Below are 14,736 nucleotides of genomic sequence, written 5' to 3'. Positions count from 1 at the left end.
ATAAACCACACCCATATAAACCACACCCATATAAACCACACCCATATAAACCACACCCATATAAACCACACCCATATAAACCACACCCATATAAAACCCCCTCCCTACGCGAAATCATATCATCGTGCCGTGCTGAGGTGCATGACGAGTTCAAGACCACAGCAAATTAACAAACGCCATCCACACAAGAAAGAAGAAGGAAAGAGAAATTGCAAAGCACGTAGCATTTAGCCGAGTCTACTGTCTACGGCGTATGGGAACAGGGATGTGCGTGCTATGTCATTGGATCTGTCACTGGTTGGCTTGCTTCGTCTGAAAATGTGTATCCGTCCAAGGTCACTAAGAATTCATCCGATCCTTCTTGGCGCGCGGACGCAACAATCCGATGGATCCATGGATGGATACGTGCGTGCGTACGTGCATGGTAGGTACTACCTACACACATAGCTACCAAAACTTCGACTCTCTCCAAGTTTGTCTAAAGAAGGCATTCCGAGAAAATTTTCTCATCATTATGGTAAATGAAGAAAAATATTTTTCCGGCGTTCATTGTTCAGATTCCTTGGCTTTGGATCTGTATAGAAGTTTTTTTTTCCTTGAGTCCGTTTTCCCTAGGTATCCCATTGGATACGATCTAGGAAATTAATTACTTGGAGGATTTCTACATTGCTTGGATTTGCGCAGCGTGCCAAGATTATTCATGTACTATTCTGGGATATCTTGACTACTATTAATTCTCAAGTCTTTCTTCGGCAGTAGAATTTTTCATGTTTTGATATCTATACGTCTGTTACCTACGTCTACTAAAATGTTATTTACCATGCTAGAAACCACCGCAATCATTTATTTCCGTCACAATTACGCAAGACAAAAGCCATAACGTAGGACTCGCGCTTGGTATGTAAGTGAGCGCGCGCGTGTGTGTCTGTGCGCGCTAGACTGCTATAAGTGCGTGTCTGTGATCCATGTGTACGTATACGCGCACGGTGTCGGAGAGAAATGCGGCGGGTGCAGATTATGAATGCGGCCTGTTCATGTAAGTAAAAATGCGCAAGACCCCAAAAACCCCGTTAGGGCCTCCCGTAGAGACGAGTTCTCAAAAAGATGAAACAAATGGATGAAATAAGTGGAGGGGAAGGGGGCGTGTATGGGATATCTACGAGGACAGTGCGGGACGGCGCAATCGATATGAGGCGTAATAACGTAGAGTGGAGCTCGGAGGTGGGTCCGGTGTATATATAAATAAATATATATATACAGTATGTATAGAGCATAGGCTATAAGGTTATGGTCTGTGTGGCTTTCTGGTGGTCTGTGTGGGTAGCGGCTGGTGACAGCAGAGCATTTACTGCTCCCAAGGAGGTATTCGTATACCCTGCCTCCTACGATCGTCTACCGGGGATCCCGATTCCCCCCCTGTCATCCCTCCTGGGAAACGCTGCCTCCTCCTAGAGCCTTCTTCCCCCCGAGAACCCTCCAAGCCCAAAGAAAGGCCCCGAAACGCCCCATGTGGAAGATCCAACGTCAACCGCCCTTCTTTTAACGTCTGCCTACTACGTGTGTCGAGTGTAAAGCCAAGGCTTTCGAGATACTCTAACATTATAAAAAACACTACGAGGTGTTAATAATAAATACACTCGCAAGAACTCTCAATGATTGAGGACCTACCGTAGCTTTCGACATGATCGAGCGGATTACTTCTGGACATCTGTACCACACCATCCCAGGTATACTTTTCGTATTTACTGGACATCTTGTTCACTACATCACCGCGTTAACACCCGAGAGCCAGAGATATGCCGAAATAAAAAGAGCAAAAGGTGCTAAAAGCGAGCAATTCTCCCTGCAAATGGTGGTGTACAGACTGGGTAGACTTACGCGCAAAATGCGGTATATGTAATAAAGTGTGCAGGATAGTCGGACTCATGTACGGTCTCAATTCATCTAGCAGAATGTCTGAGACCCTCTGAGGTCCTGCGTCTCTTAAAACTCCTACGATAGTTTTACTAATTAAAGCTTTCGGATCTTCATGCGCGTCATCCAGATAGTTGTTGCACAGTGAGATTGTTGCACGAAGCTCCGGCACTCGCTTGGGTATATAGCGGTGCAGGTTACCAGTGTAGGTTTCCGCGATGTTGTCAGGGTCCTTGCAGTTTGGGGATTCCGTAGTGAACATCATGCCTTGCGGATCAATGTACAGCGGTTTTCCGGCTTTACGCATATCTGCCAGGTCTTTGCGGCCAAGGCCAAGCCGCCCAACCGTCCTCTTCAATACGTCGAACGTTTCTTTTGACACTTCGGGGATTTTGCCCCAGCGACTATCGCCGCAGTAGAATTGGATCTCTGCGGAACCAAAGGAGTTCACCTCTCGAAGGGCCGCGAATGTTTTGAGGACGTTGAGTACTTTGGTTTTAGCCGCGGGGTCCTCGCTAGGTTTGGTACCGAAGATCAGTTTGAACCTGGCGGTTGAGAGGCTTGTCAACTCCGACGGCGACTGCGACAATATGCTTCTGGCTTCTTCGGCCATGCGCTTAGCTTCTTCAATCTCAAGTCGTACCAATGGATATTTGTTGCATTCCGTATGGATCGCAAAGGTGATTTCTTTGGGCTCTGACTCTGGCTGTGGTGCTGCTCGAGAAGGAGTGGAATCGCCCTGTGCTAGGGAAGGAATGAAAAGCATAGATAGGAATGCTACAAGGAGGATGGGAGAAAGCATTTTGTTTGAGAAGAATAAATGAATAAATTGTCGTACAAGTGAGAGAGAGACCTTGAGAGTGAACAGGGAACTATTAAATATAAGGCCTCTGCTCTAGTCAACGCGTTATTTTCGATTATGACCATAAAATGAATCTAGTTTATACATGCCTCTAAGCTTGAGGCTTTATTTGTATAGTCGAACCCCGCTGAAGTCCTGTCAGGGTATCCTGGAGACGAGTGGCCTAGGTAAGCTTTGACGGGCCGATATGCTAATGGCTAACGTTCTGGCAAATGCACAACAGCTGGAAAAGATTCAATTGGAGCCCCTCTAGCGGCTTCATCCATGAGCAACGATTTCTAGGCTCGATTAATCAATCAGTAGCCTCAGATTCACAGGGACAGATCCTCGCCCCAGACACTTTTCGCAATGTCCAGCTCCTGCCTCACCTTTGCCCACTGCTCTTCTTCGGTCAAATCGTTGCCTTCACTCGTACTAGAGAACCCACATTGATGGCTAATACACAGCTGCGCCAGCCCTCTCGGGCAGTACGTAGCTGCCTCGTGCAGCCGCCTCTTGATCGCATCGGCATCCTCAAGAGTGTTCTTCTTACTGCTCATCAGGCCAAGCACCACAACCTTGTGCTCTGGTAGATGACGCAGCGGAGCAAAATCGCCCGAGCGCGCATCGTCGTATTCGAGGAAGTAGGCATCGACATTCAGGTCTTTGAATAGTACTTCGGCTACAGGCTCGTAGCCGCCTGACGCAAACCACTGTGACCGGTAGTTACCTCTGCATAGGTGGATCCCAATAGTCATGTCTGCTGGACGCTTGGAGATGGCTCTGTTGATAAGTTGTGCGTATTTTTTCGGCAGCGTGGTGAGGTCCTCGTTACGCTTCTCAGCGGCCTCACGCATGGACGGGTCGCATAGATAGGCCAGATTCGTGTCATCGAGTTGTACGACGCGACAGCCGGCTTTGTAGAGGTCATCAATTTCTTCTTGGTACACACGAGCAAGATCTTCGAAGAAAGGCTCGAGATCCGGATAAGCATCCCGTGAGATGCTGTCACGGCCGCCGCGGAAATGGACCATTGTCGGCGAGGGGATGCAGACTTTGGTGGTCACGTTAGTCGCGCCCGCCTTCTTGATGGCCAACTCAAGGAATTTGAAGTCATCAATTTGGATGGGCTTGGAGTGGCCAAGCTTGCCGTTGACGACGAGACGCGGCGGTGTCCAGCCGTCACGTATGGTGTTGCTGGACGCGATATAGCCCTCAACTTGAACACCGTCAAGGTGCTTGAGGAAGTCGAGATGAAAATATGCTCGGCGAAATTCACCGTCTGTGATTGACCGTAGTCCAGCATCGGTTTCCTTGGTTACGAGGGTCGTGACATGCTCGTCCTCGATGGCGCGAAGCTCGTTGGACCCAAGTGTTCCATCAGTAACCTTCTCACGGGCAGCAAGGACTGGCTGTGGACGCAGGAAAGAGCCTACGTGGTCCGCTCGGTAGATACCCGTAGGCAGCGTCATACCTAGGCAGGTGTGGAATACAATTGAAAGAGGAGGACGTAACGGGACAACAGATGGGAAGATAATTGGACTTTAGGAGTGAATAGCAATAAGAAGTGAGAAGCGAGTGTGTATGAATTATTGGAAAGAGAGGGAAAGCAACTGCCGTGGTGGAGATGTCAACAAATGAGGAATGTAGACACGGAAGAGGTGTTGTATCCGACAAGAGGCTTCAAATACATGATAGTGCATGATAGAAGTTAGTAGTCAGTCGATGAAAGAGGGCCATGACGACGTGTCAAATGGCCGAATCAGAATGACTTGACAACTGCCGTGATGGAGAAGTTATTAGGATTAGGGTTCAAGCTTGGCTCAGCCAGGTCCATCCCGTCAGCCCTAAAGTCAGCCCAGCGTGTATCATTAATTGCCTAATAGTTCTACTAGTAATGTAGTATGGCATGGGTTATAACTTAGCCATTGAATATCCAGAGTCCCCGCTGCCCCGCTAATTAGCAGTGGGCAACTCGGATCTCGGATCTCGGGACTGTGGCTTTCGGCTCCTCTTTTGCCAGTGTTGTTATGTTTCCAGAAGGCTTTCGCGTGGAAGACAGCGCGTAGGTGGTCGATTAATGCTGCGCTACATTCCATAACATAGTGCAGCGTCATCCAGCTCGTTGATGCGACGTGTATGTGGCACTACCACTCACTGCCGGGAAAGTAAGTCCGTCGTATCATGTCATCAAAACACGTATATTCATGGATAACGCCGATACACACGCTATTGACTGAACATATAGCAGCAAGATATCTCAAAAAGCTACATCGACATAGTCTCTCGTTCCCCAATCGCTCACTTACTCGTTGTATGCAATGGAATAAAGATATTCGACATCCCATGCGCCACTGTCATGCATCCGAGGTCTCTCGATCCAGAGCACAATAGTAATCATTATGTTGCACTTCCTCGTCTCCAGGATGCCATACTACTACCGTGACCCATGGCCATCAGTCGGCAGCTCCTGCGGCACCGGAGACTGCTGCACCGGAGTCGAATCTGCCTCCGACATACCCTGATATCCTGCCTGTCCGTAGTATCCCGCATACGGTTTCTCGGGCTTGTAATCTGTGTGGTGTTCGTGCGTGACGATATTGCCCACGTCCGGCTGTGCGTAGGTTTTCGGTGACTCGATGGGCGAGGAGGCGTTCCTCTTGCGCCGCCACAGCAAGAACGCAATGCCCCCGATGAGCGCGAGACCGAAGATAGGCCCAATGACAGCGCCTGCGATCCACGCTTTGCTGTCACTAGAGGTGGTGGTGTCGGAGTTGTCGTTCGGGAAAGCGGTGCCGGAGGGTTGAGATAGGGGCGCTGCTTGACCCTCGGAAAGGGTGCCTGCCCCGATTGTGTTGGGTGCTGATGAGGAGTCTGTCGTGGAGATGTGGCGGTACATGCTGTGCGATGTGTCAGTTGGGAGGTTCATGATGCTACTATCTTCTTTGGGGAGTCACGTACGTCCATGCAGACCAATTCTCGTTGGCGCAGACCACGTTAGATTTCGCGTTCGACTTTGGCCACTGATCAAACACTGTCACAGTTCCGCACTGGAGGCTAGACGGGCTGATGGGGTATTAGCAGCTGTATTCCACTTTTTCGGGACATGCTTCATTACGCACCAGGTCCATGTTACTCCGGCAGCATCAAGCATGAGCGTTTGTGACTGGCATAGTAGTCTCGGTGCGCAACTCGACGATGTTGTTGCGCAACAATGACCATAATTCCCACTCGATGTCCATGTTTGGTCTGCATCGCAATACTGTGCTTGATCTTTCATTCATGTCAGCCTTGTGCTCATCCCATCCGCAGTGCGGCGTCAACCTACCAGTCTCTGTCTGGTACCATCCCACAAAATCCGGTCTCGATTCCGGATCATTCGTATTCGTTGTCATGACCTGCCGGACTTGTAGATGGCGAGGTATAAAGCTAGGTACAGGAGCGTCTGTGATGGCAGGAGCGCGGCCGACAGCCTGAGCGGGATATATGGCACTGGCAGCCACCGTCGTGGCCATCAGGACCGGTAGAAACACGTTATGGTACCGCAACAACATCATGGTGACCGTGAGCTGTAAGTAACAAGGTCGAGAGTGTCGATGATCGCCAAGCAGCAGGTTATAGCAATCTGAAGTACTCAAACTACCAAGAAAGCAGGAGAAGGGATCTTCCACACTCGCCGGGCGGTGGCTGAGCCTGATACATGCAAACTCTTATATTTCTCAGACTTCACCACAGCAGCGATGCATTCCGTCTGATCGGCCGAGATTGCAGTGATACGTGGACCATGTATATATCAGAGCCCAAGATAGGCTTAGCTCGATGCTTCTTGTTCGGGGAGCAAGTACCGTGATTGGCAAATTGCAGTCAAGCACGATTGGGGCTGTTATTTCCACTCGGGGGGCTAATATCTTCAAATGGGGGCTAAAATCTTCACCCGGGGGCGGATATCTTCACCGATATCTTCACTTGGGGGGCGACGTCCACAAATACCGTCCGCGAGTGTTTCGCGAACCGCGCGCAAACATGGATCCCAAACATTGTCCAGCTATCATCAAGCTCGCCACAGCGACAGCTCATTCTCTCAGTTTCAGCTCGTCCTCACACCTTGAAGAACAGCTTTGTAAACATAAGAACAACAGTCCGGCATGCCTTTAGTATAAAGTTCCCTGGAAGCAAATTGAGTAGGACCAAGAACCAAGCCGGGGCAGAACCGCCGATGAGACGCACAGGTCTCAACTTTTTAGCCTCATCCAACAGTGGCATGCCGTCGCAAACATGGGTAGACCTGCACATTTGAAATTCGCCCGCTTGGGGGCTATGGAAACACCAATTGCACTCACTGATTGCGGACGCACTGCTCCAACCAAGATTTCTGACTCCGCTTGAGCTAGTTGGCTTGGTGCAATAGTATGCGTGGCGTGCGAATCGAGTTGACTACCATGCTGTGCTCACTATGTACATTACTACATCTCACCATAGAATACACATACACCTGCCTGATGGAGGGGCGTAACAATGTATAGCGCGTACTGGCGTAAGTTCAGGATAGATACAATCATGTATTCATTGAAGTCCAGGTCGCGTCATATATCTCGAGTGTCTTTGAACGCATAGTGTTCCTGGAAAGACGTGAGTGTCGTTCGTGATTATCCTTCCATTTCGGACATCTAAAGCTAGGTACACAGGAAGCACGTTGTACATATATAGTATGATGCAGAATATCCCTTGGTGTGGACTTCACTCGAATGAACAATACCTTACAAGAATCCGTCAACCCAGTTCAACGCCACGCTATATGCCACATTACAAATGAAATCGCCAGTCCGGCAAATACAATCATGGTAACCATAGCACCCACCTAACCGCTCTCCCCGTTCCACCCACGATACCCCTCACGACTCGCCACACCGTTACCAACAACCACAGCCACCACATCGCGCCCAGCAACAGATACTCTACGAGCGCCCATCCGCCCCGTCTTAACCATCTGCCCTTCCTCCGTCTTGCTCTGACCAAAATGTCTGCCCTCTCGACTACTGTCTTCGTCTCCAGCGGATATGTGCGACTCAGCCTTGACGCATACGTCTCGGCATCAGCCCCGGCATTCTTGATTTGGGGTGCCAACTCATCATGTAAGAGAGCACGCAACGCCAGTAATTGCTTGTGTAATGGCTCGATATGTGTCTCTTTGAAAAGCGACGTCTCGGTGCGCAGGGTCGCCGTACGGCCAGATAATTGCTCAGATAGGATTCGAGCGGCAAGAACATGTTCCTGCATGCGTGGTACGCGAGGAGTATCATAGCCACACTCCTTGGAGGCCGCCGCTATGGCTTTGCGGAGGAATGGCGCCGGTTCGTCACGAACGACATGGGCACGGCGAGTGATTTCGCGGGCCTTGATACCTGTGCAAAGAAGTAGGGCGCGTGTCCGCGCGATGTCGGCACGGGTGATAGTTGAGGTGGTGCTGGGCTGGGAGTTCTTGCGGTCGGAGATTGACCAGTGGCGGCTGTTACTGCGCTGGTCGGAACGGTCACGACTGTGGGATGGCTCGCGAGACGGAGAAGGAGAGAGGCGGGCAAGGGATGTGACAGGCAGACCACCACGACCGACTGTTCCTGGATGTTCAAGGATGTTGGCGAGGCGTGTGCGCGTATCGGAGCGTGATCGTGTGAGTGTGAAACTGGGGCGAGCTTTTGGTTCTTGGGGCCTTGTAGATATAGGATTCGCCGTTGAGAGGTTCTCAGAACGGGTCTTGGACGTGCGCAGCTCCATGGCAGGTAACAGGTTCTCCCGATCATCGGCTTTCCGTTCTTCGATATCATCCTCGTTGGTAGACACCGTATCGTTGTCATCCACATGAACATGGGTAGAACGAAAGATTGGTAGTTTGAAAGGCCTAGTCCGAGCAGGCTTCAGTGAGTTCATGGTCTCGATTACAGAGGTTGAACTTCGTTTGACATGTGTAGGTCGCTTCTTCAACTTTTCTGCTCGATATTGTTCTCCAACATCAGATACGTCGAGGTCCGAATCTGAGGACGAGACTGTATCATCACCTGCTTCTTTTCGAAATATGAAGTCGCCGACCTTTGATCCTTCGTTCTTTACGCCCTTGAGGAACCGAGTGACCGCGGATTGTGGTTCTTTGGTCTCTTTGGACTCGCGCTTCTCGTCTTGGACATGAGTATCTATCCGCTCTACGATACTATTGCGGCTCTCGTTACGTTTGTGTGAGAAGAGATGCTTCACACCGATGGCAGGCATGAACTTCGCGCCTGGAGCATTCGACAACTTATCGCCGCTCGTTTGTCGCGAATTAGAAGTATGATCCGCGTCCTGGGCCGAATCATTGCCATCATGGGGATTGCTTGAACGGAAGGTGCCAAGCTTATATTTTGTACTACCTTTCGATAGACTACCTCTCCGACTGGAAGGAGGCGTACTGTCGATGCGACCTTGAGGGAGGAATCGTGGAAATCCAGGCGAGTTTGGAGCAGATGATAGGTCCTCATATGATGATCGATTCCTCATGGCCTCTTCAGGACCTTCGACAGAATGTTTTGCCTGCAGGTGCGTTGGCCTCTTCTTCATAGCTCCACTCCCTTCAAATCCATCCGATACGACGGATGATTTGCGCAAAGGTGAAATAACCTCGCCAGTCAAAGACACATGCCCAGAGCCCCAGTGGTCCGGCGATTCGACCTCTGGAGAGATCATGCCTTTTTCCCGCTCAATCAAGTCATTGAGATGGCTTTGCAGAGGGCCTGTATTCAGGTCTATAGTTCCAGTACGGCGGTGCGATAGGCTCATGAGTCTGTTAGATTCATCATCAGATGAAGACAAGCCTGAGGAGCTTCGTGAGCGATGTCTTCCGTGCCACCCGTGCTTTTCCGCCCGTAGCAGTCTTCGTTTACGGCCGCGATGACTTTGTGCATCACTGTCCTCGGCAGTGTACGTATCCGATCTCCCTCCATCGTACGACTCGTTGGAACTCGTGTTGGTCCTCTGCATCGTTCGCGATATTTCTGCGCTTACGCGAGGCGGTATGGCAGTCTGAGGTCGCCTTGAGTCAAAGATTTTGTTGCCATTTCGATTTACTATGGCTGCCTTATTGCTGTTTTGTTCGAGCCAATATGCGTCAGCAAAGAGCTCACCCGGCGAGAATGACCACTCGATTTTGGGTCGTTTCTGCCCTGGCATAGCCGTGTTGTTTGCGCTTCGTTGGAAGTCGCTACTGTGGCCAAATGTAGGCAGATTCACCGAGTCAAGCTTTCGGTAACTGCGGCGTTTTGAAGTTTCTTCGACACCATCTACCCATACCCGTGTGCGAAGAACATCCTCGAAGTCTTCGGGCTCGGTATCCAGAGGGCGCCTCTCCCGCGCTCTCATCTTTCGATTGCGGATTAGCTGAAGAGGGTTGTACTGTCGACCCAAGGGAAACTTCGCTGTTTTGTTCGAAGTTGACCGCTGAAGCTCGACAGAGGTCGTGCCAGGTACACTGCTTGATGACACCTGGTAGTTACCCGGCGCGAGAAAATCGGGTTTCAAGGGCGGTAGGTACTGTAATAACCGCCTGTGTTCGATTGACAATTCCAAGTAGGCACGTGCCTTTGTGGCCCTTGCTAGAGTCGCATCTGAGAACCTGTAAGAGACCTCCTGGTTCTCTAGCATCGTGACAGAAGGATCAGACGAAACCACGGAGTGTGGTGTTGAAGTATGTCGACTTCGTGGAGAAGATCTCCCAGTTACGGGAGATATATTTCGCGAAGATCTACGCTGCTGTTGTAGATGCTGTTTCAAACTTCCTCCCGTATTCGAGCTGTGGTAGCTGCCTTGTAGGAGCATTGAGTTATCTGGAGTCCTCGAAACAGCTCGTCGCGAATTTGCCATGGGTCCAACAGCTACCTGGCCGACACTGATATTCCTCCTCCTACTTTCGCTTAGGTTCAAAGCCATGTTCACGATCTGAGTCGGGTCGATCGCGGGCGCAGGTCGGCGGGAGTTCTGATGACTGGATGTAGCACTTGGCCATGTGTGACTATCTTCGTGCACATGTGTGGTTTTTTGACTTTGCCTCTTTGTGTCGAGCCCCTCCTGCCATGAGAAACTCGTGTGATCGGTCCTCTTGACGTCTTCAATTTCAGGTTTCATCGTCTCTCTGGAAAGTGGCGAGCTTTGAACTGTGCGCTTCCTTGTCTTTGATACTTTCAATTTCTCAGCATCGGCACTTAGTTCTTGCCCATTCTCTACAGCCCGGCCTTCGTATTCCTGTTCTCGTTGCTTACTTTCTCCGCTGACTCTTCGCCTGAGACCTGGTATTGCAGATTCCAATAGAAAGCCCCCAGACCGCTTGATGCGACTCTGTCTCTTCTTGGCAAAATCTTGGTGGTCTACCCGCTCTGGGTCCATGATAGTCCCTGCTTGGGTGGATTCGGAGTATCTGACATGGTGCGCATGATGGGGATGGACCTCTGAGGTAGATCCTGGACGCGAACTACTTCGTAGACCATCTTTATAGTCCGGATTTCGGCTTGCGGAGCGTGATCGGGAGGTTGACGATGATGCTAGAGATTCGGGCGTCGGTACGAATGAGCCGGCGAGCTCTCGCGGCTTTGCCATTGCCGCGTTGTAAAGCTTGCTATATCGTGCATGAGATCAGGTCAGTCGCGGCCGCCATTGTCGGTTCGCAAGACGAAGATGTAAGAGTACTGGTATGTACGTAGTATCGTAGCGAGAATTTAGCTATAGAGCAGAGATTGTGTGGAGGTACCTGAGAAGGTTTGGTTGAGGTGATGTTGAAGACTGAAGCGTCGATTTTGTAAAAGCTAGCATGTGATGGGGATCGACGAATCCGTTGACGCGGGTGTTAGCGGGTCTCCAGAGCTTTCATTCATTATGGATGACGTTGTTTTCTAGCCTTGATACATTGTTGGGGGCTCGAAATACACTCATAGGCATTTTACGAAGTTCGACTTCAAAATAAATCACGTAGGCTTCATGTTGTGTCTACCTACCATCTAGAAAGTTCCTCAAGCCATGTCGTACTCGTTCTAGACCCCTGCGCTCGTGCCCTCAGTGGCTTGACCTAATTCGGAAACCCCACATTGCTCTATCATAACACGACGACGTGCTTGGGAGACTGGGAAATAATGGTAAATACTGTCATCATACCTTATCTTGGAGTTTGCAAAAACCATGGCACCCAGATTCACGAAGATCACTCCATCCCTCCCGGTCTCCAATATTCCCTCAGCCATAGAATACTACACTGAAATCCTAGGCTTCCGCCTTGCCGGCAGAGACGGCGACAACCATTGCTGGCTCCAAATCGTCGACGACGAATCCGTCGGCAAATATGATGCCGCAGTAAATGTGTATCTTCGTAAGCGTGGCTTCCCCGGTATCGAGAATGATGTTCAGTGTGGCAAGATCTATATCACAATTGGAGGCGAGGCTGATGAGTTGGAAATGCTACATCAAAAGCTGGTTGAGAAGAAGGCACTTGTAAAGGGGAGTGTGAGTGTCAAGCCTTGGGGATTGAAGGATGCGACTGTGGAGGATCATGACGGAGTACGTCCCTGTGGGATAATCATGTGTACATTACTGACTTACCTCAAGAATGTGATCATCTTCAATCAAAGAGTGGAGGGTTTTCAGGTCCCCCCAAATACGATCATGATGGGACAGAAGCCTACGTGAATGGTGATACAAGTCATAAAATCATACATGACGCCTGATTTGTGTACCCATTGTTTCACTACCCCCGTTCACTCACTGGTCAGCCCGGAGTGTAGTCTCTAGAGAGGAGAGATAGCTTATATCTATCAAGTTTAATGGCCGCAGTCGATGTGCATCTCCTAATGGTAATTGAATCCATGTGCCAAGGAGAGAATCCAAGATCTCTTGAATTTGTATGTGTATACTGCGACGGTTACTGACACTAGTCATAACAATATGACTATGGATATTCCTAATGCCATATTCTAGATTAAGAATCATTAAAGCCTGCAAAACAACATTCACCGTTGTATGGGAGTGATATGTATCGCAATGAACAAGGTAGAACTTGATCTTCAGGTAGTCAAAGGCTGGTCTCGACTGTTATCTTGCGCACATCTTTGTTGTGATATCCCTCTGGTCGATACAGTCCAGATTGTACCTTGTAAGCGGTAGCAGGCGCATAGTAAGAAGCGACGCCTGCTAACGGTAAGCCCTAGCCAAAGAGCGAAACCCAGTGTTGTCAGGATGCTCCTGTCATTAATCTATAATACAGGTTACTTCCTCAAGGAATGCCTTCATACTTCATACGGTGGATATGCAGTGCAAGAGCGAGACAAGAGGCCCAACACTCTATTCAACTTCGTTTGTAGCTACTCCGTCGTCTCTATAACGACTGCCTAAAGTTTGCTTAGCCAAGTAGCCTTTATTTATAAGAAGGTCTACCACTCTTGTCCCTTCATCTTCTTTCCATCTTACTTCTCATCATCATCTTCCAGTTCCTCCTGCACTTCTTCTTAGAATGTCCATGACTGTTCTCCCACTCTCTGACCTTGGAACTCGTATCTTGATCTGTAAAGAAACAGCTCATCCATCGATAAAACATCCTCCTCGCGGTTCTACGGCCGGAATACCTATATCTTCTCAACTCTTCAACTTCAAGTTCCATCTTTAGCTATTCGATTCGCCTCACTGTTCGAGTCCTTGACCTGCTTAAACATACAACCGTTAGCAGCTTCCACTCTCTTTGAAATGAACTCTCAGTACCAAAGACCCAGTCGTCATCTCAGAGTCAGTCTCAGATTTCATAATTCAGCCAAATGGATATCTCAGATTGAATGCAAAGGTGCGTCCCTTGTTAACTTTTGACCCTGTGTTTCTTTCGTTTTTTTGTGATAGGAAGAACCACCACCTAGGTGCTACTCCCATACCTAGGTGGCCATGAACCAGGGGAGATTGCGCTGAACACCTACTTGGGGCCCCATCCTGCCCATGATGATGGCCTCCAGGTGTCCAGGGGGACGTACTATCAGCCTTGTGGCTGACAGTTGATATAAAATCGCCAAAGCTCGAAGCTCGCCGATGCAATACGACTCGACATTATCCATGTATGAGGCAGCTCATCACATTCATTGTGAGTGTTATTCCTCATCCTCGATGATATATACGCCTTACTAATTGAGAGGGGGACTTACAGTACAACGATCATATCCTACCTCCTGTTGAACGCATACCTCACCGAAGAGGGAAGCACCGGCTCGATCAAGGCTTTCAAATACCGACACACAGCCGTCAATGTTGGAGTTCCGTTCAATTAGGATTCCTTGTCATTGGGGATTGTCTGCTCGTCGAACAAGCATGAAAGAGGCCCGACAGTATGTCTACAGCTCGTTGGACTCAAGTTTTGATTGAGATTCCTGGCTACCAAGGACTTAGTTGACATGCCTCCAGTGCGTCCAGCGGGACCTTCATGTGGTCATGAGGGCAAGCATGGCACCGTATTTGGCAAGTTCGGCCGCACTCCGAGGTATGCTTGATCTCTTGTTGCTATGATACGAGGGCCTTGTCGCCTGATAACTATTATAGGCATCGATCTTCCTAGGCCAGATCTCTCTGCAGCTAAAAGACATTGCGGTGTTGACGTTGGGTGTGGCAGTCGGGTGTGAGAATCGGATGTGAAGGTCGTGTAATAAGGGGCAATATGTCAGCTCCGGGGTCGACTCGGAGGATTTATGGAGCTTTGGAGCAATATGGCAGCAGGTTGCATGTGAATATGTAAGGACATGGTCTGTGGATAATATGGCTTCGACCTCGAGAGAGGCAGTCATGATGCTCGATTCAGATTTAACGACATCTGCCTCTCTATGGTCTGAATGTTAGCAGTTTCCCAAATTCAAATGGAAAAGTCATGCAGATGTCAGATTTCAGATTGTACTGGAGTTGACACACCTCTACGTTCTTGAACCCATCATGACACAAGTGAAAGA

General features: G+C 49.6%; 5 protein-coding genes across 5 annotated transcripts; 1 reads left to right on the top strand and 4 right to left on the bottom strand.

The window, feature by feature from the left end:
- Positions 1-1,687: 1,687 nt before the first annotated feature.
- EJ05DRAFT_139894 (uncharacterized protein) lies at positions 1,688-2,936 on the bottom strand. The gene has a single exon (XM_033739226.1). The coding sequence runs from the start codon at positions 2,714-2,716 to the stop codon at positions 1,775-1,777; it is 942 nt and encodes a 313-aa protein (XP_033596842.1). The 5' UTR covers positions 2,717-2,936; the 3' UTR covers positions 1,688-1,774.
- Positions 2,902-4,426, bottom strand: EJ05DRAFT_139879 (methionine synthase-like protein). The gene has a single exon (XM_033739225.1). It carries the CDS (start codon positions 4,225-4,227, stop codon positions 3,088-3,090), a length of 1,140 nt encoding a protein of 379 aa, XP_033596841.1. The 5' UTR covers positions 4,228-4,426; the 3' UTR covers positions 2,902-3,087.
- Positions 4,427-4,943: 517 nt separating this feature from the next.
- Positions 4,944-6,607, bottom strand: EJ05DRAFT_479381 (uncharacterized protein). Its single transcript, XM_033744663.1, has 4 exons — positions 6,084-6,607; positions 5,878-6,028; positions 5,717-5,821; positions 4,944-5,655 (listed from the first exon to the last, which is right to left on the bottom strand). The coding sequence occupies exons 1-4, from the start codon at positions 6,268-6,270 to the stop codon at positions 5,193-5,195; spliced, it is 906 nt and encodes a 301-aa protein (XP_033596840.1). The 5' UTR covers positions 6,271-6,607; the 3' UTR covers positions 4,944-5,192.
- A 769-nt stretch (positions 6,608-7,376) lies between these two features.
- EJ05DRAFT_479380 (uncharacterized protein) lies at positions 7,377-11,756 on the bottom strand. The gene has a single exon (XM_033744662.1). It carries the CDS (start codon positions 11,369-11,371, stop codon positions 7,592-7,594), a length of 3,780 nt encoding a protein of 1,259 aa, XP_033596839.1. The 5' UTR covers positions 11,372-11,756; the 3' UTR covers positions 7,377-7,591.
- EJ05DRAFT_479379 (uncharacterized protein) lies at positions 11,747-12,640 on the top strand. Its single transcript, XM_033744661.1, has 2 exons — positions 11,747-12,322; positions 12,371-12,640. The coding sequence occupies exons 1-2, from the start codon at positions 11,948-11,950 to the stop codon at positions 12,449-12,451; spliced, it is 456 nt and encodes a 151-aa protein (XP_033596838.1). The 5' UTR covers positions 11,747-11,947; the 3' UTR covers positions 12,452-12,640.
- Positions 12,641-14,736: the final 2,096 nt, after the last annotated feature.

This window comes from Pseudovirgaria hyperparasitica (assembly GCF_010093815.1).
Source record: "Pseudovirgaria hyperparasitica strain CBS 121739 unplaced genomic scaffold EJ05scaffold_16, whole genome shotgun sequence".
Lineage (NCBI taxonomy): Eukaryota > Fungi > Ascomycota > Dothideomycetes > Acrospermales > Acrospermaceae > Pseudovirgaria > Pseudovirgaria hyperparasitica.
This window is presented reverse-complemented; position numbering and strand designations above follow the sequence as displayed.

Coding starts and splice junctions, on each gene's coding strand:
- EJ05DRAFT_479379 (XM_033744661.1), top strand. CDS start 11,948: ATGGCACCCAGATTCACGAAGATCACTCCATCCCTCCCGGTCTCCAAT. Junction 12,323..12,370: donor CTGTGGAGGATCATGACGGA/GTACGTCCCTGT, acceptor ACTTACCTCAAG/AATGTGATCATCTTCAATCA.
- EJ05DRAFT_139879 (XM_033739225.1), bottom strand. CDS start 4,227: ATGACGCTGCCTACGGGTATCTACCGAGCGGACCACGTAGGCTCTTTC.
- EJ05DRAFT_139894 (XM_033739226.1), bottom strand. CDS start 2,716: ATGCTTTCTCCCATCCTCCTTGTAGCATTCCTATCTATGCTTTTCATT.
- EJ05DRAFT_479381 (XM_033744663.1), bottom strand. CDS start 6,270: ATGGCCACGACGGTGGCTGCCAGTGCCATATATCCCGCTCAGGCTGTC. Junction 6,029..6,083: donor ATGGTACCAGACAGAGACTG/GTAGGTTGACGC, acceptor CATGAATGAAAG/ATCAAGCACAGTATTGCGAT. Junction 5,656..5,716: donor GAGAATTGGTCTGCATGGAC/GTACGTGACTCC, acceptor CACATCGCACAG/CATGTACCGCCACATCTCCA.
- EJ05DRAFT_479380 (XM_033744662.1), bottom strand. CDS start 11,371: ATGGCAAAGCCGCGAGAGCTCGCCGGCTCATTCGTACCGACGCCCGAA.